This window comes from Salmo salar, chromosome 15 (genome assembly GCF_965601325.2).
Source record: "Salmo salar chromosome 15, fSalSal1, whole genome shotgun sequence".
NCBI lineage: Eukaryota > Metazoa > Chordata > Actinopteri > Salmoniformes > Salmonidae > Salmo > Salmo salar.
The window spans coordinates 101,545,766-101,570,630 of record NC_138305.1 but is presented as its reverse complement, the minus strand read 5'-3'; the positions used below and the strand labels follow the sequence as shown (position 1 = coordinate 101,570,630).

Below are 24,865 nucleotides of genomic sequence, written 5' to 3'. Positions count from 1 at the left end.
GGAGGGGGTAAAATGGAAGGGTAGGTGGAGGGGGTAAAATGGAAGGGTAGGTGGAGGGGGTAAAATGGTTCCCATGAGGTCAATCCATTTACAACCATTGTGCTACATCTATGTATCTGTTTAAATGTTTAGTACAGATGAACTACCTATAATCTAATAACTGAGTTTATAAACTACTTTTAACCCCTTTATAAATCATGTTATGTATATTATTGTAAAGTGTTAAAGGTATGTGGTAGATTTTCTAATGTGTTAATGTTTATACCAAGAAGTTTCCCCGCTGTCTGCCTGTGATATTTATATTGAGTTCTTTAAAGCAGTGCTTCCCAGTCCTGGTCCTGGGGACTCAAAGAGATGCACATTATAGTTGTTGCCCTCACACCTAATACACCTGATGGAGATCATCAAATTGATGCCTGATGACTTGATTCGTGTAATGAAGTGTGTTAGTACTAGGGCAAAACCAGAAATGTTGGAGTCCCAAGTACCAATATTGGGGAAAAAGACCCAATGCAGCAGTTTTTATATCAAATAATTTGGGTAACAATGAATTACCTTACTGTAAAAGATTTCCATTAAAATAGGCAAACATAGCTTTTTAGCAAAAAAGTGGTCTGAGTGGAAGGGGGGAAAACTAGCTGTTATTGGCAGAGAGGTTTGGAACTCTTTTTGTTATTGGTCTATTAACCAATTTACTGCAAAGTGATGTCACTATGGAAAGTTGAAACTCCCGCCCACACAAACCTTCTGGTTTAAAAGCTCCTGTGTAGATGTGTATTTTCAACCAGAAACTATCAGGAAAGAACACTGATAAAAACAGTTGTGGTTAGTGGCCTTAAGTCAGGACTAGTCGGTTTGTCTCAGTTAAATGTCCGTTGTAGATTGGGGTTCTCTTAGTAGTCAACAGTTGAAACCTGTTCTTCAGGTTACCTGCTAGAACCTAGATGTACGACACCATTCCACTCATGTATGCTTAGAGAGATGTAAAGTGGAGTGATGAAGGGCTATAAATCCAGATTCAAGGTGATAAAGGCATTGCATATATACATACATACATGCATACATACATACATACATACATACATACATACATACATACATACATACATACATACATACATACATACTCTCTCCCCCCCCCCGGCCAGTTTATTAGGTAGTACCAGGTCAGACCCCCTAGCCTGAATACTTCGGGGCATTAAATGTTGCTCAATTGGTATCAAGGGATCTAACATGTGCCAGGAAAACATTCCCCACACCATTACACCACCGCCTCCAGCCTGTACTGTTGACACCAGGCAGGATGGGGCCATGAACTCATGCTGATTACACCAAATCCTGACTCTGCCACCAGCCTGTACTGTTGACACCAGGCAGGATGGGGCCATGAACTCATGCTGATTACACCAAATCCTGACTCTGCCACCAGCCTGTACTGTTGACACCAGGCAGGATGGGGCCATGAACTCATGCTGATTACACCAAATCCTGACTCTGCCACCAGCCTGTACTGTTGACACCAGGCAGGATGGGGCCATGAACTCATGCTGATTACCCCAAATCCTGACTCTGCCACCAGCCTGTACTGTTGACACCAGGCAGGATGGGGCCATGAACTCATGCTGATTACACCAAATCCTGACTCTGCCACCAGCCTGTACTGTCGACACCAGGCAGGATGGGGGAATGAACTCATGCTGATTACTCAAAATCCTGACTCTGCCACCAGCCTGTACTGTTGACACCAGGCAGCAGGATGGGGCCATGAACTCATGCTGATTACACCAAATCCTGACTCTGCCACCAGCCTGTACTGTCGACACCAGGCGCCATGAACTCATGCTGATTACACCAAATCCTGACTCTGCCACCAGCCTGTACTGTTGACACCAGGCAGGATGGTGCCATGAACTCATGCTGATTGCACCAAATCCTGACTCTGCCATCAGCATGACTCAACAGGAACCAGGATTCTTTGAACAGGGCAAAGTTTTTCCACTCCTCAGTTGTCCAGTGACTGCGTGCCCGCTGGAGCCACTGCTTCTTGTTTTTGATAGGAGTGGAACCCAGTGTGGTCGTCTGCTGCAATAGCCCTTCCATGACAAGGAACAAGACGTTGTGCATTCCGGGATGCCGTTCTGCACACCACTGTTTGTGGCCCGCTTGTTAGCTTGCCCGATTCTTGCTTTTCTCCTTCTACCTCTCATCAACGAGCTGTTTTCGCCCACAGGACTGCCGCTGACTGGATGTTTTGTTTGTCGCACCATTCTCGGAGACACAGCCCGTGATTGAAGAGCAATAGACAAGGGACACATTGGAGGATAGAGTAGGTATTGTTTTGTTCTGCGTGAAAAGACCAGGAGGCCGGCTGTTTCTGAGATACTGAAACCTGCGAGCCTGGCACTGACGATCATACAGTACCACGCTCAAAGTTGCTTAGGTCACTTGTTATGCCCATTCTAACGTTCAATCGAATAGTAACTGAATGGCCTGACGCCTGTCTGGCTGCTTTATATAACAAGTCGTGGCCATGTGACTCACTGTCTGTAGGAGCGAAACATTTTTGTAAACGTGTACATAATAAAGTGGCCACTGAGTTTATGAAACTTATACAAATACATACACAAATACTGTGAATTATCAGGGTCATCCTGTAAAGGGGTCTGAGGCCAGAGGGGTATCCTACGGAGCAGGTTTGAGGAGTTAGCAAGGTAACTTAGCCTAGCGGTGCCTAGCGGGCCTAGCGGTTAGAACGTTGGACCAGTAACCGAAAGGTGGCTAGTTTGAATCATCGAGCCGACAAGGTGAAAAATCTGTCTGTGCCCTTGAGCAAGGCACTTAATCCTAATTGCTCTGGATAAGAGCATCTGCTAAATGACTAACATGTATAAATGTAAAACATTGGTCATCTCGGGATAACTGGTCATACGAAAGTGGCTCAGCTTTTAGCCAGGTAAATTTCTATGGCAACGAATCCTTCAGAACTAACCTGCTCCGGGGCAGGCTAACTCACGGCTAAACTTCCCTGAATGAAATTACTGAGCCATGAGTTGAGGACCAATGAAATCAAATTCCCTCCCTCTTGCAAATCATCCCCTTCATTTGAGGAAGACTACTGATTTTAAATATTTTATAAATGAAATGTTTTTTGTTGTTGTGTTAAAACATTTTAATATATCACAATACACATTTAGTAATGACCTGATGTATTTTAAACTTCACGCAATGTAACACTTTTGTATGACTTAATTAAAAAGGATTTCAAAAGCCTGTTTCACACCAAGGCCTGCTGAGTTTGCACGATAAATGTCATTTAATTTTGATTTCGGCACAAATGAAAATGTAGCACTGACTCGCCCAATGGATTGATGTTTCAGCGTTGTCTCAATGACGAGTTCTGCATTCGACTAGACATGTGCAACATGCAACGTTACACAACATTCAAATAGAAAAGTATTGTGTCGAGAGTGTATATGATGTTCTGTCATGTAGAATTGGAAAGGGAGTCAGCTTCATTCATAACATCTCTATCTGCAATGTTCCACAGCGTTTGTCAGCTGAACCTCCTTTTTGTGCTTTGTTCGTTGTAAAAAAAAATAAAAATAAAGAATCCAGTTACTGAACACTCCCCTCCTCTCCCCTCCCAGGTGAGTGTTTCCATGGCTGGCTGGAGCCCCTGCTTGCTCGTATCGTAGAGGAGCCCACGGCCGTGGTCAGCCCAGAGATCACCACCATCAACCTGAATAACTTTGCCTTCAACAAGCCTGTAGCCACCGCTAAGGCCCAGAACAGAGGAAACTTTGACTGGAGCCTCACCTTCGGCTGGGAGGGCATCCCCGAGCAGGAGAGGAACAGACGCAAAGACGAGACCTACCCCGTCAAGTAAGGGCTAGGGACCCACCAAACATAATTTACATAATTTATTTCATTTACCCTTTATTTAACCCCCTGCATAGTGATGTTAATGAAAAGCTCACAATTCAGCATGTATAGTAACTTCAATATTACAGTAACATATTACACAATATTATCTCATGCTTTCAAACAGCGTTAATAAAGTGGAATATATCAAATATTTCGTCTAAAACAGCCATGTGTACAAAACATTATGAACACCAGCTCTTTCCGTGACATAGAATGACCAGGTGAATCCAGGTGAAAGCTATGGTCACTTGTTAAATCCACTTCAATCGGTGTAGGTGAAAGGGAGAAGATGGGTTAAATCAATATTTTTAAGCCTAGAGACAATTGAGACATGGATTGTGTATTTGTCCCATTCAGAGGGTGAATGGGCAAGACAAAATATTTAAGTTCCTTTTGAACGGGGTATTGTAGTTGGTGCCAGGCACACCGGTGTGTGTCAAGAACTGCAATGCTGCTGAGTTTTTCACGCTCCACAGTTTCCCCGTGTGTACAAGAATGGTCCAGCACCCAAAAGACATCCAGCCAACTTGACACAACTGTGGGAATTGGAGTCAACATGGGCCAGCATCCCTGTGGAATGCTTTCGATACCTTGTAGAGTCCATGCGCCCAATGAATTGAGGCTGTTCTGAGGGCAAAAGAGGGGGGGTGCAACTCAATATTAGGAAGGCGTTCTTAATGTTTTGTACACTCGGTGTATACAATATTATCTCATGCTTTTGCATTGCCTTGACACCATTTGTCACCTCTACGGGTCTGTTCCTTCAGAACTCCAACGTTTGCCGGTGGTCTCTTCTCCATCTCCAAGAAGTATTTTGAACACATTGGGACGTACGACGATAAGATGGAGATCTGGGGTGGTGAGAATGTGGAGATGTCCTTTAGGGTTAGTTTCCCCTCTGCCCTTTCCTCTAACAGCGTTAATGAAGTGGAATTTATCAAGAACTTCAGCAAGTCTAAAACACTGTGCTATATATAGAGAGTTTAGTCATAATGCTTTCTCAACGACATTCTGTTTCTGTTGATTATTACCTACATTTAATTGGTTGAATGGTGTCATGTGACCTCAACGTTGTATATGGCTCTGGTCTTAAATAATCTCCCATCTTAATTGCACATGTTGTAGTGATTGAAATGACATGTACTGTAATGTGTAAATGGTGTATGGTGTGAGCATGTGTATCTGCAATGGGAATTTCCAGGTGAAGGAAAAAGGACAGCAGTCATAGGTAGTTAATCAATCTGGTTTATTACAAGTTGCAACCGGGAGACACCACCCAGCACAGAAGCAAAGGAAATGTCTAACTGGCCTCTTGGAGACAGACCCTTAATATCCTAATCAGACATATAGCACAAAATGTTCTGGAAACACCAGCCCCAGAGGCTTCTGGGAAGTCAAAACAGAAAGACAGTGGCTGCATTCCAAACACTTAACAGACATACCCTCTCCTCTCGGCCCTCAAATTAAGTGGACACTTCTGATGATGTATCATGACGTCTGACGAGTATACACTTAGATGGCGAGGGAGGAAGGAATGATTTTTAAATGGACCGCCCTTGCCCAGAAATTTGTCACTCGTTCGTCCTGCGACGATTGTTTTCAGCTACCGGTGGCTTGTGGGTGCTTTATATGCGCTACAGTCAATTATGATTGCATGTCTACTTATATTACCTATATAATTATTAATATACTGCTCAAAAAATAAAGGGAACACTTGAACAACACAATGTAACTCCAAGTCAATCACACTTCTGTGAAATCAAACTGTCCACTTAGGAAGCAACACTGATTGACAATAAATTTCACATGCTGTTGTGCAAATGGAATAGACAACAGGTGGAAATTATAGGCAATAAGCAAGACACCCCCAATAAAGGAGTGGTTGTGAAGGTGGAGACCACAGACCACTTCTCAGTTCCTATGCTTCCTGGCTGATGTTTTGGTCACTTTTGAATGCTGGAGGTGCTTTCACTCTAGTGGTAGCATGAGACGGAGTCTACAACCCACACAAGTGGCTCAGGTAGTGCAGCTCATCCAGGATGGCACATCAATGCGAGCTGTGGCAAGAAGGTTTGCTGTGTCTGTCAGCGTAGTGTCCAGAGCATGGAGGCGCTACCAGGAGACAGGCCAGTACATCAGGAGACGTGGAGGAGGCCGTAGGAGGGCAACAACCCAGCAGCAGGACCGCTACCTCCGCCTTTGCAAGGAGGAGCAGGAGGAGCACTGCCAGAGCCCTGCAAAATGACCTCCAGCAGGCCACAAATGTGCATGTGTCTGCTCAAACGGTCAGAAACAGACTCCATGAGGGTGGTATGAGGGCCCGACGTCCACAGGTGGGGGTTGTGCTTACAGCCCAACACCGTGCAGGACGTTTGGCATTTGCCAGAGAACACCAAGATTGGCAAATTCGCCACTGGCGCACTGTGCTCTTCACAGATGAAAGCAGGTTCACACTGAGCACGTGACAGACGTGACAGAGTCTGGAGACGCCGTGGAGAATGTTCTGCTGCCTGCAACATCCTCCAGCATGACCGGTTTGGCGGTGGGTCAGTCATGGTGTGGGGTGGCATTTCTTTGGGGGGCCGCACAGCCCTCCATGTGCTCGCCAGAGGTAGCCTGACTGCCATTAGGTACTGAGATGAGATCCTCAGACCCCTTGTGAGACCATATGCTGGTGCGGTTGGCCCTGGGTTCCTCCTAATGCAAGACAATGCTAGACCTCATGTGGCTGGAGTGTGTCAGCAGTTCCTGCAAGAGGAAGGCATTGATGCTATGGACTGGCCCGCCCGTTCCCCAGACCTGAATCCAATTGAGCACATCTGGGACATCATGTCTCGCTCCATCCACCAAAGCCACGTTGCACCACAGACTGTCCAGGAGTTGGCGGATGCTTTAGTCCAGGTCTGGGAGGAGATCCCTCAGGAGACCATCCGCCACCTCATCAGGAGCATGCCCAGGCATTGTAGGGAGGTCATACAGGCACGTGGAGGCCACACACACTACTGAGCCTCATTTTGACTTGTTTTAAGGACATTACATCAAAGTTGGATCAGCCTGTAGTGTGGTTTTCCACTTTAATTTTGAGTGTGACTCCAAATCCAGACCTCCATGGGTTGATAAATTGGATTTCCATTGATTATTTTTGTGTGATTTTGTTGTCAGCACATTCAACTATGTAAAGAAAAAAGTATTTAATAAGATTATTTCTTTCATTCAGATCTAGGATGTGTTGTTTAAGTGTTCCCTTTATTTTTTTGAGCAGTGTATATGCCTACTCTATGATAGCTAGCAAATTTATTAGCTAACTAACGTTAGCCTGCCTAGCTACTTCTGAAGAAGAAAAATGTTTTATTTCTACAATTTCCAAAAGCTAACCAAACAAAAATATTACTTTTACGAGACGTGTTTCTGCATTAGTAGCACAACTTCTAATTTATTTACATTCATTTTTACTTACACTTGTATGTTAACTCCATATTGATGTTGAAGTTTTAAGTTTTGGCTGACTTTTCTTAGCGGATGTACAATCATCGCGAATTGAATTATGGGGCTTTTCAGGCCCTGAAGTGAACATAATTGTACACTCGCAAACTCCATTAAAAACAAGGGCTGAGGGGATGACTTTGCTAACTTCCCTTGCTTGGCTAATCATTTGGACCGATGACAAAAATGGCTGTGGGGATTCCCCCAAGGGCGTAAGGCGAGGGTAAGTAGACGAGGGTGTGTCTTTTATGAGTTTGAAACGCAGCCAGTGACTTAGTCAGCTGCTATAGGATCAGTGTTCACAGAATGTCATCAATACAATTTGCAAATAATCGGTGTGTCCTTGGTCATTGTACCTCCAGTGACAAGGCAGGTCACTAAGTTATTCAGCTAACTGTGATCAACTTTCTGACATCATCTCCCCCAGGTGTGGCAGTGTGGGGGCCAGCTGGAGATCATTCCGTGTTCTGTGGTTGGTCACGTGTTCCGTTCCAAGTCCCCCCACACCTTCCCTAAAGGCACTGAGGTCATCACACGGAACCAGGTACGATTAGCCGAGGTCTGGATGGACGACTACAAACACATCTACTACCGGCGCAACAGTAACGCTGCCAAGATGGCCAAAGAGGTATGTGCTCAGTCAACTCCAAGTGTCCTACTGCTAGATATAGTTAAGCCCATGGCATGTTTTCATTTACTCCCAAGTTTCATAATACTATTAGATAATCTTGTTTTGCCAGATTTGGTAATCTCACATTCGCTCGACACAAAAGGAACATCTTAATCAAGGCTAACTGTAAGCCAACGCACTACTGCGCATAATGCGTGTCTGCACATACCGCGATCGGTTTATAAGATATTAATATGCATCTGGAGCAGGCTGAAATACAAGTTCTTATGAGTGGCTATATATGATACATGGGGTTAAAGTTAACTATCAGTGCACAGGATTGAAGTTCCTCTCACTCATTTCCACTCCTCTGTTTGTTACAGAAAGGGTTTGGTGACATCTCAGAGCGTGTGAATCTGTGTTTTGCAGAAAGGGTTTGGTGACATCTCAGAGCGTGTGAATCTGTGTTTTGCAGAAAGGGTTTGGTGACATCTCAGAGCGTGTGAATCTGTGTTTTGCAGAAAGGGTTTGGTGACATCTCAGAGCGTGTGAATCTGTGTTTTGCAGAAAGGGTTTGGTGACATCTCAGAGCGTGTGAATCTGTGTTTTGCAGAAAGGATTTGGTGACATCTCAGAGCGTGTGAATCTGTGTTTTGCAGAAAGGGTTTGGTGACATCTCAGAGCGTGTGAATCTGTGTTTTGCAGAAAGGGTTTGGTGACATCTCAGAGCGTGTGAATCTGTGTTTTGCAGAAAGGGTTTGGTGACATCTCAGAGCATGTGAATCTGTGTTTTGGAGAAAGGGTTTGGTGACATCTCAGAGCGTGTGAATCTGTGTTTTGCAGAAAGGGTTTGGTGACATCTCAGAGCGTGTGAATCTGTGTTTTGCAGAAAGGGTTTGGTGACATCTCAGAGCGTGTGAATCTGTGTTTTGCAGAAAGGGTTTGGTGACATCTCAGAGCGTGTGAATCTGTGTTTTGCAGAAAGGGTTTGGTGACATCTCAGAGCGTGTGAATCTGTGTTTTGCAGAAAGGGTTTGGTGACATCTCAGAGCGTGTGAATCTGTGTTTTGCAGAAAGGGTTTGGTGACATCTCAGAGCGTGTGAATCTGTGTTTTGCAGAAAGGGTTTGGTGACATCTCCGAGCGTGTGAATCTGAGGGAGAGCCTACATTGTAAGAATTTCACCTGGTATTTGAATAATATCTACCCCGAGATGTTCGTACCAGACCTCACCCCGACTAAGTTTGGAGCGGTAAGTCTCGTTCCCAAATCCCTGCAGGTGTACACAAACACACTCACTCACTGTAGTCGTTTTCCGTTGTGCCTTAGGGACAGCAGTGCATGTTTTATTCGCTGTGTTGATATCGTGTGTGTGCAGATTAAGAACTCTGGCACTCAGAGCTGTCTGGATGTAGGAGAAAACAACCAAGGAGGAAAGCCACTGATCATGTACACCTGCCACAACATGGGGGGCAATCAGGTACTGTCCTGTCACTGTGGTTGTGTGGTTGACTCAGTATTGACTCTCATTGAATTGGATGATGTCTCTTTTGGAACAAGTAGGCTTAATGTATTCAAGGCTTAATGTACCCTTATCATAAAGACTTTATACATTCTCTGTAAGCCTTCAGAAGGTTTTAAAAGGGACCCAGTTTTGTAAGGAAAGTTCCTCAGCCTTTGTATCTCTTCTCTGTCACCCCAGTACTTTGAGTATACGTCCCATAAGGAGCTGCGTCACAACATAGGGAAGCAGCTGTGTCTGCAGGCCAACCCCCAGCCAGAACAGGTTAAGATAGAGCTCTGTACACTGAAGGGCCAAGGGACCAGCGTGGCCCCACAACAGGAGTGGGTCTTTACAGAGGTAAGGGAAATGACTTGGACAAGCATGCATACACGCACACTCATACACAGTGCCTTCAAAGTGTTACAGTTTTATACTAAAAGGGCGTTATCATAATTTTCAGAAATTCACAGTATTATATCAATCTCATAGTGTGCAAATGTATATACAGTGCCTTCAGAAAGTATTCACACCCCATGGCTTTTTCTGCATTTTGTTGTTACAGCCTGAATTTTACATTTGAGATTTTGTCACTGGCCTACACAGAATACCCCATAACATTATTCAACCACAAAGACCAGAGTGTCACGCCCTGACAGTACAGATCCGTATTATTCTCTATGTTTGGTTAGGTCAGGGTGTGACTCGGGTGGGAAAATCTATGTTTTCTATTTCTTTGTTTTTGGGCCGAGTGTGGTTCCCAATCAGAGGCAACTGTCCATCGTTGTCTCTGAATGGGAATCATTCTTAGGCAGCCTGTTTTCTTCCTGGGTTGGTGGGAGGTTGTTTTCTGTTTAGTGTCGGTACCTGACGGAACTGTGCGTTTTCGCTTTTGTTATTTTGTTTGAGTGTGTTTATGAATAAAGAAATCATGAACACTTCCCATGCTGCGCCTTGGTCCACTTCACCTACCACTTACGACAAACGTTACACAGAGAGGTTTTTCCAAGATTATTATAATTTTTTTTTTTTAACAGACATTGAATATCCCTTTGAGCATGGTGAAGTTATTAATGACACTTTGGATGGTGTATCAATACACCCAGTCACTACAAAGATACAGGCGTCCTTCCTAACTCAGTTGCCAGAGAGGAAGGAAACCACTCAGGGATTTCACCATGACGCCATTGGTGACTTTAAAACAGTTAGAGTTTAATGGCTGTTGTAGGAGAACTGAGGATGGAACATAACATTGTAGTTACTTAACAATATTAACCTTGAAAAGGAAGCCCGTACAGAATGAAAATATTCCAAAACATGCATCTTATTTGCATCCAGGCACTAAAGTAATGTGTATACACAAGTATTCATACCGCTTGACTTATTCCACATTTTGTTGTTACAGCTTGAATTCTCACCCATCCACACACATTTCTCCATAATGACAAAGTAAAACATGTTTTTAGAAATGTTAGCAAATGTATTGAAAAGGAAATGTAGAAATCTAATTTACGTAAGCACTCACACCCGAGTCTATACTTTGTAGAAGCACCTTTGGCAGTGATTACAGCTGTGAGTCTTTCTAAGTAAGTCTCTAAGAGCTTTCCACACCTGGATTGTGCAACATTTGCCCATTATTCTTTTCAAAATTCTTCACGCTCTGTCAAATCGGTTGTTGATCATCGCTAGACAACCATTTTCAGGTATTAACATAGATTTTCAGTACAGTACCAGTGAAAAGTTTAGATAATAGAATAATAGTGAAGACATCAGAACTATGAAATAACAAATGGAATCATGTAAACTCAGCAAAAAAAGAAACATCCTCTCACTGTCAACTGCATTTATTCTCAGCAAACTTAACATGTGTAAATATTTGTATGAACATAACAAGATTCAACAACTGAGACATAAACTGAACCCCCCCTGAACAAAGGTCAGTCAGTATCTGTGTGGCCACCAGCTGCATTAAGTACTGCAGTACATCTCCTCCTCAAGGACTGCACCAGATTTGCCAGTTGTTGCTGTGAGATGTTACCCCACTCTTCCACCAAGGCACCTGCAAGTTCCCGGACATTTCTGGGGAGAATGGCCCTAGTCCTCACCCTCCGATCCAACGGGTCCCAGACGTGCACAATGAGATTGAGATCCGGGCTCTTCGCTGGCCATGGCAGAACACTGACATTCCTGTCTTGCAGGAAATCACGCACAGAACGAGCAGTATGGCTGGTGGCATTGTCATGCTGGATGGTCATGTCAGGATGAGCCTGCAGGAAGGGTACCACATGAGGGAGGAGGATGTCTTCCATGTAACGCACAACGTTGAGATTGCCTTCAATGACAACAAGCTCAGTCCGATGATGCTGTGACTCACTGCCCCAGACCATGACGGACTCTCCACCTCCAAATCGATTCCCGCTCCAGAGTACAGGCCACGCTGTAATGCTCATTCCTTCGACGATAAACGCGAATCCGACCATCACCCCTGGTGAGACAAAACCACGGCTCGTCAGTGAAGAGCACTTTTTGCCAGTCCTGTCTGGTCCAGCGATGGTGGGTTTGTGCCCATAGGCGACGTTGTTGCCGGTGATGTCTGGTGAGGACCTGCCTTACAACAGGCTTACAAGCCCTCAGTCCAGCCTCTCTCAGCCTATTGCGGACAGTCTGAGCACTGATGGAGGGAGTGTGCGTTCCTGGTGTAACTCGGGCAGTTGTTGTTGCCATGCTGTACCTGTCCCGCAGGTGTGATGTTCGGATGTACCGATCCTGTGCAGGTGTTGTTACACTTGGTCTGCTACTGCGAGGACGATCAGCTGTCCGCCCTGTCTCCCTGTAGCGCTGTCTTAGGCGTCTCACAGTACAGACATTGCAATTTATTGCCTTGGCCACATATGCAGTCCTCATGCCTCCTTGCAGCATGCCTAAGGCACGTTCACGCAGATGAGCAGGGACCATGGGCATTGTTCTTTTGGTGTTTTTCAGAGTCAGTAGAAAGGCCTCTTTAGTGTCCTAAGTTTTCATAACTGTGACCTTAATTGCCTACCGTCTGTTAGCTGTTAGTGTCATCTGGAGCAGCACTCCATCACTCTCCTTGGTCAAATAGCTCTTACACTACCTGGAGGTGTGTTGGGTCATTGTCTTGTTGAAAAACAAATGATAATCCCACTAAGCGCAAACCAGATGGGATGGCGTATCGCTGCAGAATGCTGTGGTAGCCATAAAGGTTAAGTTTACCTTGAATTCTAAATAAATAACCGACAATGTCACCAGCAAAGCACCCCCTCACCATCACACCACCTCCATGCTTCACGGTGGGAACCACACATGTGGAGATCATCTGTTCACCTACTCTGCGTCTCGCAAAGACATGGCGGTTGGAACCAAAAATCTCAAATTTGGTCTAATGTCCATTGCACATGTTTCTTGGCCCAAGCAAGTCTCTTCTTGTTATTGGTGTCCTTTTAGTTGTGCCTTCTTTGCAGCAATTCGACCATGAAGGCCTGATTGACACAGTTTCCTCTGAGCAGTTGCTGTTGAGATGTGTCTGTTACTTGAACTCTGTGAAGCATTTATTTTGGCTGCAATTTCTGAGGCTGGTAACTCTAATGAATGTATCCTCTGCACAGAGGTAACTCTGGGTCTTCCTTTCCTGTGGCAGTTTCATCATAGCGCTTGTTGGTTTTTGTGACTGCACTTGAAGAAACTTTCAAAGTTCTTGAAATGTTCCGTATTCACTGACCTTCATGTCTTAAAGTAATGATGGACTGTCGTTTCTCTTTGCTTATTTGAACTGTTCTTGCCATAATATGGACTTGGTCTTTTACCAAATAGGGCTATCTTCTGTATGCCACCCCTACCTTGTCACAACACAACTGATTGGCTCAAACGTATTAAGAAGGATCTCCTGTTAATTGAAATGCATTCCAGGTGACAACCTCAAGAAGCTGGTTGAGAGAATGCCAAGAGTGTGCAAAGCTGTCATCACGGCAAAGGGTGGCTACTTTGAAGAATCTAAAATATATTTTTATTTGTTTAGCACTTTTTTTGGTTACTACATGATTCCATATGTTATTTAATAGTTTTGATGTCTTCACTATTATTCTACAATGTAGAAAATAGTCAAAGTAAAGAAGAACCCTAGAATGAGTAGGTGTGTCCAAACTTTTGACTGGTTCTGTATCTGTCCATAGCTGCAGTACCATGGTCTGACTCTGTAGTGTTAACCCTCTGCCCTCTCCAGGAGAATCTCCTCCAGAACCCAGCCAGTGGAAAATGCTTACTCCTGATAGGGAGCCAGATAGTGATGTACTACTGCAACACAGCTGATCTCAACCAGCACTGGACATTCAGTTGACCTCACTGAACTTTAACCCCTGACCTTAACCAAAACTAACGCTTGTACTGGACCTTGACCCCTCTACGAGCCCATCCACCCATAGACTCAGGGTCAAGAAGGAAGGGCCAGTGCCAGCTGAGGACAAAAGGACAGGACCATATGCCGCTCAGAACACAGATTGCTGACTTGAGAGAAATGAACTGGTAGAACATGGAGTACTGCATACCTATGTGAATGAGCTCAGGATTTAACCTCTGTTTTAACTATATTTATGATGGAGACTCAGGAATGAAGGTTGAAGGTGGTCTGGTTCCTTCTCGTGGTGGGGGGGAACTGAACACTGCAACCTGGGTTGTGTTCAGTAGGGGAACATATTTCGAAGCAGAGTGAAACTGTGATCTCCACTCCTACCTGAACTTGTCCAATGAGAACACAGATTTACATTTTTGTTGCAAAACCTTTCGCTACAGTATACCCCTACTAAACATGACCCTGAACTGACCACTAGGATCTTAACACAAAGTTCCTTTTCTTTATACTCCAGATTTTAAATCATTGTTTTGTTTGTCTAATTTACAATATGTGTGTCAGGAAATTAATGTAGACATTGTGAATGTTGTTGCTGTGACAATGCAAATATCTGCCAAAGGGAGAGGTGTAAAAAAATGTTTATCTTATTTGTCATAGTAAACTGACATACCTTATGTTCCTCACAGGATATACCAGAGGTAAAGGGGGATATTCAAAATCATGACAAATATTCCTAGAAACATATGAAGGATTGGAATGGAAATTGAATGAGTACTTTTGGGGGATTTTAATTTAGTTTCATTCTTGATTTATTAACATGCATTCAATAAGACTTGTGATATCAACTTTACCCATCTTTTGGCCACATTAAATGAATAAAAACCAAGAAGATTGTGTATTACAGCCAGCATTTGATAACATGTCTTTCCAGCAGCGTCTACCAATGTGATACTTGGTTTCTACCAGACTGTCTCTAGCTCGTTGTTTTTTTTGTTCCTGGTTATGTACTACTTTACATATGGCACGAACTGAAAGTACTGTGTGTTCAAAATACAATGCTGTTATGCAAATTGTCTGGCAAGGTAACTAAGGGATGCTGAATGTCATGCTCTTGTGTGTCTGTTCCTATGTGACTTTCATACTTTTTGATACCAGACCAACTTTATCACGCTGGAGATATGGGCCCTGTTCTTATCAGAACCCATAAGCTGATAACAGACTTTTCTTGTTGTCCCAGATGGTATACTGTTCCCTATAGTGCGCTACTTTTGACGAGGGAGGGCCCGTAGGGATCTGGTCAAAAGTTGTGCACTATGTAGGTAATAGTGTGGTATTTGGGACGTATGAATTCCTACAATAATAAACCTTGTTCCGGGTGAGCTGTTGAATAGGCTAGTTAATGATAAATATATCTTTCACGCACAATTTGCTTTGCGCAATATTGTTTATGCAAGGAGTGGTTTCGGACTCTTAAGGTCGTTCCTTAAGTGAATTATAACTTAGACAAGTTCTAAGTTTATGACTACTATGAACGTGTGTTAGACGGACTAATCTTAAGAAAGACATGTAATGTATTTCTGTTTGGAAATGAAAGTTGAGGGTTGTCTAGCATTGGCTTCAGGCTTCGCAAACGAGGTGAAAGGCTGTGGCTGAGGGTTGACAAACCAGAGCCTGGTTTACCGATAGCGATGGATATTAGGCTTACGAGTGTTTTTAACGATGCATCTTTCCTACAACAGCCACAGATGTGACATGCGTTTCCCAGAATACCACGCAGAGAGAACGGTCACTAAGTGCGTTGTTGCCGCTGGTGTCGATACTGATAGGATCGAAAGGGAGTGCTGCTCTCGGGGCAGCTTTCACCATTCAATTCTTAACTTTGAAGTCAATTTTCATGTTCATTTAATTGTTTTATTTTGCAATTTGTCTACAACCAAATGTTTTGCCTCAATATACACAGTTTACAAAATATTAAGAACACCTAATTGAGTTGGCTCCCGTTTGACCTCTGAACCACCTGAATTCATCGGGGCATGGACTCTACGAGGTGTCGAAAGCGTTCCACAGGGATGCTGGCCCATGTTGACTCCCATGCTTCCCACAGTTGTTGAGTTGGCTGGATGTCCTTTGGGTGGTGAATCATTCCTGATATGGGAAACTGTTGAACCTGAAAAACCCAGCAGCTTTGCAGTTCTTGACACAAACCGGTGCGCCTGGCACCTACTACCATACCCGTTCAAAGGCACTTAAATCTTTTGTCTTGCCCATTTACCCTTAGAATAGCACACATACACAATCCATGTCTCAATACTTAAACATCCTTCTTTAATCTGTCTTCTCCCCTTCATCTCTACTCTGATTTGAAGAGGGTTGAACAAGTGCCATCATTAAGGGATCATAGCTTTCACCTGGTCAGTCTGTCATGGAAAGAGCAGGTATCAATGTTGGATATACTCAGTATTTCATGTGTAGCCTAACGTGCGCAATGTTTCGCCAAATCTTGATTTAGTGCAGTATTATAGGGTGAGCATTAGAATAAAATGCCTCTATTTGCAGCCATGGGTGATATCTTTCTAGGAGCTGATCCATTGTCAGTATTGTGGCATAATTCTAATGGTAAGGTCAGATTTGAATGGAGAAAGCTGATCTGAGAGCAGTGCTGCCTTTGGATCCTATCGGTATTGACATCTGCCTTGACAACGATGCACTTAGCAAACGTTCTCTCTCTGTGGTGTTTTGGGAAACGCGTGTTACATCTTCGGGCCTTTTGTAAGAAAGCTGCATCGTAAAAACACTCGTAAGCCTAAATGAGATCGCTATCAGGAAATCAGGCCCTGGTCTGTTGGAATGTGGAGAGGCAGCTAATGTCCCCACATTTGGTTGTTGTCTTTCATGTCTTGCCCATGTCACATGCCTTGCCCATGTCACATGCCTTGCCCATGTCACATGCCTTGTCCATGTCACATGCCTTGCATCTACCCTTTTATTTTTGCACTGACTATGCACACTCACAGGGCTCTACACACTCACAGGGCTCTACACACTCACAGGGCTCTACACACTCACAGGGCTCTACACACTCCCAGGGCTCTACACACTCCCAGGGCTCTACACACTCCCAGGGCTCTACACACTCCCAGGGCTCTACACACTCACAGGGCTCTACACACTCACAGGGCTCTACACACTCACAGGGCTCTACACACTCACAGGGCTCTCTACACACTCACAGGGCGCTCTACACACTCACAGGGCTCTCTACACACTCACAGGGCGCTCTACACACTCACAGGGCTCTCTACACACTCACAGGGCGCTCTACACACTCACAGGGCGCTCTACACACTCACAGGGCTCTCTACACACTCACAGGGCGCTCTACACACTCACAGGGCGCTCTACACACTCACAGGGCTCTCTACACACTCACAGGGCTCTCTACACACTCACAGGGTTCTCTACACACTCACAGGGCTCTCTACACACTCACACTCACTTTATTTGTTCACACTCGTATATAATCATCATACTCTGTTTATCATATATCCTGATGCCTAATCACCATACCCCTATCCATATCACATTGAGACATTCTTCCTTTGCAACAATAGGTGGCAGCAATGCCTTGGTGAATGTTTCTGCTATACAACGATGACAGTTACAATTTGAACCTACCTCTCACACACACACACACACACTCCACTGTTCTGTTACTGACTGAGCCAGGAGAGAGCTGGACCTGGACCCTTTGAGAGTGAATGAGACAACACGACACAGAGAGTAAGATCACACACAAAGACTGACTCCAACATCTTCCTGTTGCTATTGTTGTATGTCTCTTGCTGTCTTTCAGCAGCAGAGAGGGAACCAGGCTTGACATACAGTACAGAGACAACACACCAGATGGAGAAGATGAGTGGTGTTCCTGGGTGTCTCACCCACTCTGAGGTATTGGGTCAGCTGAGAAGAGAGCTGTCCCATTCATCTGACTTACACATCTTCATCATACTGGGAGCCTCAGTGAGTACTCTAGTAGTTACCCTGTTTGTGCTCTTCCTTTCATGTTTGGCATGACATTGAGTGACAAGGAGTTGGTATGATAGCACAAACAGACTGGCACTCAGGCTAAGTAGTAGTTGTCCCTCTATGCATGTGTTTATTTTATGGAAACAGTGAACCTTTTCCCTGTGGTATGTTCTGTTCTACAAGGGCAGAGACATGTTACATAGTGTACTGTCCAATGTTCATACTAGAATAGCACGTGTCAGACTGTATGCTACCAGTAAACTGCTTCAGTGCTGGAAGTGTTCTAGTGTGAATGTTGGAACACAGCCAATAGCCATAGTTCCACAGTATTTAAAAGGAAGTTACTGACTTGTTGCACAGCTTCCACTGTGGGATAAGAGTGGGTTCCTTTTGAGATGTGCTTTAAGATCAACCACATGACCTTACGACTCAGTAGTTACGCTACTGATTAGGCTGATGTGTGAGTTGTTATGGAAACGTGGAGTCTTGCTTGTTCTAATTACCCAGCTAGGATACGACTCTCTATATCTAGAGTTCCATCTGGTTTGAAGTCCAAACATGGGGTCAACTAAGTAAGTGTAGTGTGACTGACTGACTGACTGACGAGAGGTGCGTGGTGTGTGTGTGACTGACTGACTGACTGACGAGAGGTGCGTGGTGTGTGTGTGACTGACTGACTGACTGACTGACGAGAGGTGTGTGGTGTGTGTGTGTGTGACTGACTGACTGACTAACTGACTGACTGACTGACTGACTGACTGACGAGAGATGCGTGGTGTGTGTGTGTGACTGACTGACTGACGAGAGGTGCGTGGTGTGTGTGTGAGAGAGAGATTGTGGGAAGAGAGGAGAGGGGTCACACGCTGACTGAAATGTGCTGCATCTGGCTTTTCTTTATCTAGCGCTGAAAGAGAGATGAGTTTAGGACTTAAAATGTTTGTCCACTTCCGTGAGTTAGCTATCTGTTTATCACAAATCACTATCCCCCTTCGCAACATTTGAGTGTTTTAAAAAGTGACTTTTCAGAATGGCTGTGCTGCAGTGTTTGTCTTCCTGTGATTCAATATTGTGTTTAAATATGTATGCTACTCACACCATGCCCCACGTTGACTCAGTTAAACGTTTTGCTGCCAAGGCAGCAGCTACTCTTCCTGGGGTTTATTATGGATCCCCATTACTTCCTGCCAAGGCAGCAGCTACTCTTCCTGGGGTTTATTATGGATCCCCATTACTTCCTGCCAAGGCAGCAGCTACTCTTCCTGGGGTTTATTATGGATCCCCATTACTTCCTGCCAAGGCAGCAGCTACTCTTCCTGGGGTCCGGCAAAATTATGGCAGTTATACACTTTTTAAAAACATTCTAAAACATTCATATCAGATTTCACAACACACTGTGTGCCCTCAGGCCCCTACTCCACTACCACATATCTACAACACAAAATCCATGTGTGTGTGTGCATAGTGCATATGTTATCGTGTGTGTGTGTGTGTGTGTGTGTGTATGCATGTGTCTGTGCCTATGTTTGTGTTGCTTAACAGTCCCTGCTGATCCATAAGGTGTGTTTTTTTGTTTTTTTTATCTGTTTTTTAAATCTGATTCTACTGCTTGCATCAGTTACTTGATGTGGAATAGAGTTCCATGTAGTCATGGCTCTATGTAATACTGTGCGCCTCGCATAGTCTGTTCTGGACTTGGGGACAGTAGATTGGTACTGTGTAGGTTGGACGTTGAACTGCCCTGTACTGTACTATGTGTTCATAGAAACAGGAAATGAATAAAAACAAGAGTAATCAGCCATAAGGTTCTAGGCACATTTTAGTCTCTCAAATACTTTATTTAACTTTTTAATCTATCCATTCAGGGAGATCTTGCCAATAAGAAGATCTATCCTACTCTATGGTGAGTGAGTTTCCTGTTTTATGTTGCCGGATTATGTGCCTGTCTATCTCCACAGTCCCTGAATCATCAGAATGACTGTCCGTAAACGCTGTTCATGGTTCAGGTTTGTCATCTCAAGTTTCTACTAATTATGCTAGGAGTTTGGGGGGGGGGGGGGGGGGGGTCTGCTCCTTGACCAGTGTTCTAGGTCATCATGTCTCCAGGGAGCTGACTGAGTGTCCTGTCTTTGTCTCTGTCCCTTTTTTATACTGCATCTCATTGTTCAGTCCTCTTAAAGGTGGCTGTTCAGAGATGAGCTTCTCCCAGAAGAGACCCACTTTGTGGGCTTTGCTCGCTCCAAGCTGACCATGGAGGACATCAGGACAGCATGTCTGCCACATATGAAGGTAAGGAGTCTTAGTGTAGGCTGAGTGCAGGCAACTCGGTTCTGCTAACTTTTTTTGATCAAAGTCGTTTAGCTTTTGGTAGCTTCACCATTGAAAGTCGATGTGAAACTGCCTTGACTGCATTCCCTCTAATGTGACCATGGTTTGTCAGTGAGGTTATTGGGGGATGTACATAGGGTGACCACATTTAAAATCGAGCACACAGCCATGCAATCTCCGTTGACAAACATTGGCAGTAGAATGGCCCTACTGAAGAGTTCAGTGACTTTCAACAGGGCACCTTTCCAACAAGTCAGTTCATCAAATTTCAGACTTGCTAGAGCTACCTCGAGCAACTGTATGTGCTGTTATTGTGAAGTGGAAACATCTAGGAGCAACAGCGGCTCAGCTGCGAAGTGGTAGGCCACACAAGATGACAAACATGGACTGCCAAGTGTTGTAGAGCGTAAAAATAATTTTCCTTGGTTGCAACACTCACTACCGAGTTCCAAACTGCCTCTGGAAGCAACATCAGCACGATAACTGTTTGTGGGAGCTTCATGAAATGGGTTTCCAAGCAGCCGCACACAAGCCTAAGATCATCATGCGCAATGTCAAGCGTCGGCTGGAGTGTGTAAAGCTTGCTGCCATTGGACTCTGGAGCAGTGGAAACGTGTTCTCTGGAGTGATGAATCACGCTTCATCATCTGGCAGTATGACAGACTAATCTGGGTTTGGCGGATTCCAGGAGAACGCTACTTGCCCGAATGCATTGTGTCAACTGTAAAGTTTGGTGTAGGAGGAATAATGCCCTGGGGCTGTATTTCATGGTTCGGGCTAGGCCCCTTAGCTCCAGTGAAGGGAAATCTTAATGCTACAGCATACAGTGACATTCTAGACAATACTGTGCTTCCAACTTTGTGGCAACAGTTTGGGGAAGGTATTTTCCTGTTTCAGCATGACAATGCACCCTGTGTACAAAGCGAGGTCCATACAGAAATGGTTTGTTGAGATTGGTGGACTTGACTGGCCTACACAGAGCCTTGACCTCAACCCCATCGAAAACCTTTGGGATGAATTGGAACACCGACTGCGAGCCAGGCCTAATCGCCCAATATCAGTGCCCAACCTCGCTGAATGGAAGCAAGTCACTGCAGCAATGTTCCAACATCTAGTGGAAATCCTTCCCAGAAGAGTGTAGGCTGTTGTAGCAGCAAAGGGGGAACCAGCTCCATATTAATGCCCATGATTTTGGAATGACATGTTCGACGAGCAGGTGTCCACATACTTTTGGTCATGTAGTGTATACATGCATTCTGGAAAGAGATGCACCATATCTTTTCCACACACAATGACGGGTAGGTCATCATTGTAAATAAGAGTTTGTTCTTAACTGACTTGCCTAGTTAAATAAAAAAAATAATACTCAAGACACCATCTTAACACATTTAGATGCTTTTCACTGATGGGTGCAACTCCAACAGCTAGACCTATTACCAGGTGCACTACCCAAATAGGCTTAGGCCTACACACTTCTGATTGAAAACAATCCATAGCTATTTAAAAAATAAAAATAAGCTAATGGTCCTCTGTGGCTATGTAATGCTCCCTGGGGAAGTATTTTGAATTATTTGATTTAGACAGGAGTAATTATATAATTCTGGCAAAACATCAATTTACTTAAGGGCAATAGAGCATCCTAACAGTGAACTGTGCACCCCACAACTTTCCTTCCTAATTTGTGAGGAAACCAGAGATCTGTATATAATGACGAGACGCTCATGACTCCACCCTAACAATGGGAGTCTTTGTCCCAAAGGCAGGAAGAAAGGCAACAAGCTTAGGTCTGCATTTTATTCCCATAGAATCGTATTGGGCTTATTCTGGGCAGATTTTGGCGAGAGTGAGCCCTCTCGCTTCGCCTCTTTCTCTCTGCTGAAACTATATCACTGGAGTAAGCGTCCGAGAGAGCGAAACAGCGCCCCTCTGTATGTAACCCATGTTTCTGATGCTGTCTGGACAGAAATAGTATGACATTACATAGTATTTTGGTCCAGACAGCATCAGAGACATGGTCTACACCTACTGAGACAGAGGGGCGCTGTTTCACTGTCCAGACTGCATCAGATTCATGGTCTACACATACTGATACAGAGAGGTGCTGTTTCACTGTCCAGACTGCATCAGATACATGGTCTACACATACTGAGACAGAGAGGTGGTGTTTCACTGTCCAGACTGCATCAGATACATGGTCTACGCCTACTGAGACAGAGAGGTGCTGTTTCACTGTCCAGACTGCATCAGATACATGGTCTACACCTGAGACAGAGAGGTGCTGTTTCACTGTCCAGACTGCATCAGATACATGGTCTACACCTACTGAGACAGAGAGGTGCTGTTTCACTGTCCAGACTGCATCAGATACATGGTCTACACCTACTGAGACAGAGAGGTGCTGTTTCACTGTCCAGACTGCATCAGATACATGGTCTACACCTACTGAGACAGAGAGGTGCTGTTTCACTGTCCAGACTGCATCAGATACATGGTCTACACCTACTGAGACAGAGAGGTGCTGTTTCACTGTCCAGACAGAATCAGATACATGGTCTACACCTACTGAGACAGAGAGGTGCTGTTTCACTGTCCAGACTGCATCAGATACATGGTCTACACCTACTGAGACAGAGAGGTGCTGTTTCACTGTCCAGACAGCATCAGAGACATGGTCTACACCTACTGAGACAGAGAGGTGCTGTTTCACTGTCCAGACTGCATCAGATACATGGTCTACACCTACTGAGACAGAGGGGGCGCTGTTTCACTGTCCAGACAGCATCAGATACATGGTCTACACCTACTGAGACAGAGAGGTGCTGTTTCACTGTCCAGACAGCATCAGAGACATGGTCTACACCTACTGAGACAGAGAGGTGCTGTTTCACTGTCCAGACAGCATCAGAGACATGGTCTACACCTACTGAGACAGAGAGGTGCTGTTTCACTGTCCAGACTGCATCAGATACATGGTCTACACCTACTGAGACAGAGAGGTGCTGTTTCACTGTCCAGACAGCATCAGAGACATGGTCTACACCTACTGAGACAGAGAGGTGCTGTTTCACTGTCCAGACAGCATCAGAGACATGGTCTACACCTACTGAGACAGAGAGGTGCTGTTTCACTGTCCAGACTGCATCAGATACATGGTCTACACCTACTGAGACAGAGAGGTGCTGTTTCACTGTCCAGACAGCATCAGATACATGGTCTACACCTACTGAGACAGAGAGGTGCTGTTTCACTGTCCAGACTGCATCAGATACATGGTCTACACCTACTGAGACAGAGAGGTGCTGTTTCACTGTCCAGACTGCATCAGATACATGGTCTACACCTGAGACAGAGAGGTGCTGTTTTGCTGCAAGAGACAGGTTGGAATGTCTGACTGAAATCAACCTTTTTTTCCTAAATTAGTGGTGCTTGAATTTGTTGATAAAATGCAGGACATGATTGTTTCTTTGTGGGAAGGGTGACACGGGCAAAATGCACGACTGTCCCGCGCAATGTGGTTGACCTAGATGTACATGTTCATACTAATTACAATGAAAAGACTATGGATAGGTATTCTGTTGCAATCATTCATGTGTGTACATGTGTTTTCTCAGGTTGGTGATGGTGAGAGTGAGCGCCTCGCTGCGTTCTTCAGTAGGAACTCTTACCTGAGTGGCAGGTATGATGAGGAGGACTCCTTCTCTGAGCTGAATGCCCACCTGAGCTCCCTGACCACCAGCAGGGGGGCTGACCATGCTAACTGTATCTTCTACCTGGCACTGCCCCCCAGCGTCTACCATCATGTTAGCAAGAACATCAGAGCCCACTGCATGTGCCGCAAGTCAGTGTCTCAAACACACTTGGCAGATCGCTCAAGCATATGCATGCATGAACACACATACATTTGTTTTTCTATCATTTTACTATTTTCCCTAACCCTTAACCAAACCCCAATCCCATAACCCTAACTCCTAACACCTAACTGTAATTCTAAACCTAACCCCTAAGCCTAAAATCAGGGGTGCCACTTTGGTTTTAGAAGTGGGGGGGACATAACCTGGCGAGGGGTCTGGTTTAGCCATCGAATGCGAATTTCCAGAATATTTACGAAATCCAATATGCCATCTCTATTTAGAACAAAAAGTAAGCAAAAATACCCACAGTCATCAAGCTAGGTAAGAGATCATTATTAAATATGTTTAAGTGTTTAATAAGACTGAAAATGCAAAACGTTAAGTGTCACTGTCATCATTCTTGCTGCTTCAAATTCAGTAACCATACCTGTGCGATTAGGTGCATGTGTGGTCTCAATTAAAGAGTAGATTAGGCTACAGCCTATGCATGGGTGGAGAACCACAGAGCAGTTCTTTCCAAGGAAATATACTTCCTAAATAGGCCTATGATTAGGCTATAGTTTACTACATTGCCTACAAAGGCCTAAATATTGATCACCCATATTTCACTGAATGAAAATCCTTCCACTCCCAAACATAGGCTATAAAAATGGCGCAAGAAAAAGTACAAGTCTCTCCAACTCTGCTCTCTTCAATCTACATCTAGCATATTGGCTGATATAGCCCAGTAATACAGATAGTCTAATATAAGGGCCATGTCAGAATCTCTGGTAATTTAAC

General features: G+C 44.5%; 2 protein-coding genes across 8 annotated transcripts in view; both read left to right on the top strand.

Annotated features, from left to right (window-relative positions):
- The window catches only part of LOC106572703 (polypeptide N-acetylgalactosaminyltransferase 6), a 38,071-nt gene extending 23,098 nt beyond the window's left edge, over positions 1 to 14,973 (top strand). For all 4 annotated transcript variants that reach the window (XM_014147103.2, XM_014147101.3, XM_045696365.2 and 1 more), the window contains exons 6-12: positions 3,648 to 3,882; positions 4,692 to 4,809; positions 7,835 to 8,035; positions 9,137 to 9,268; positions 9,395 to 9,496; positions 9,719 to 9,877; positions 13,758 to 14,973. In XM_014147103.2, coding sequence (XP_014002578.1) covers positions 3,648 to 3,882; positions 4,692 to 4,809; positions 7,835 to 8,035; positions 9,137 to 9,268; positions 9,395 to 9,496; positions 9,719 to 9,877; positions 13,758 to 13,871 — 1,061 coding nt within the window. In that variant the 3' untranslated portion in view covers positions 13,872 to 14,973. The remainder of the gene's footprint in view (positions 1 to 3,647; positions 3,883 to 4,691; positions 4,810 to 7,834; positions 8,036 to 9,136; positions 9,269 to 9,394; positions 9,497 to 9,718; positions 9,878 to 13,757) is intronic.
- A 2,345-nt stretch (positions 14,974 to 17,318) lies between these two features.
- The window catches only part of LOC106572705 (glucose-6-phosphate 1-dehydrogenase), a 26,608-nt gene continuing 19,061 nt past the window's right edge, over positions 17,319 to 24,865 (top strand). The window contains exons 1-5 of one of the 4 annotated variants that reach the window (XM_014147109.3): positions 17,319 to 17,663; positions 17,740 to 17,903; positions 19,772 to 19,809; positions 20,087 to 20,195; positions 23,846 to 24,072. In XM_014147109.3, coding sequence (XP_014002584.1) covers positions 17,642 to 17,663; positions 17,740 to 17,903; positions 19,772 to 19,809; positions 20,087 to 20,195; positions 23,846 to 24,072 — 560 coding nt within the window. In that variant the 5' untranslated portion in view covers positions 17,319 to 17,641. Of the gene's footprint in view, positions 17,904 to 19,771; positions 19,810 to 20,075; positions 20,196 to 23,845; positions 24,073 to 24,865 lie in introns of all 4 variants that reach the window. The other 3 variants (XM_014147108.3, XM_014147110.3, XM_082962226.1) reach the window with 3 other exon arrangements.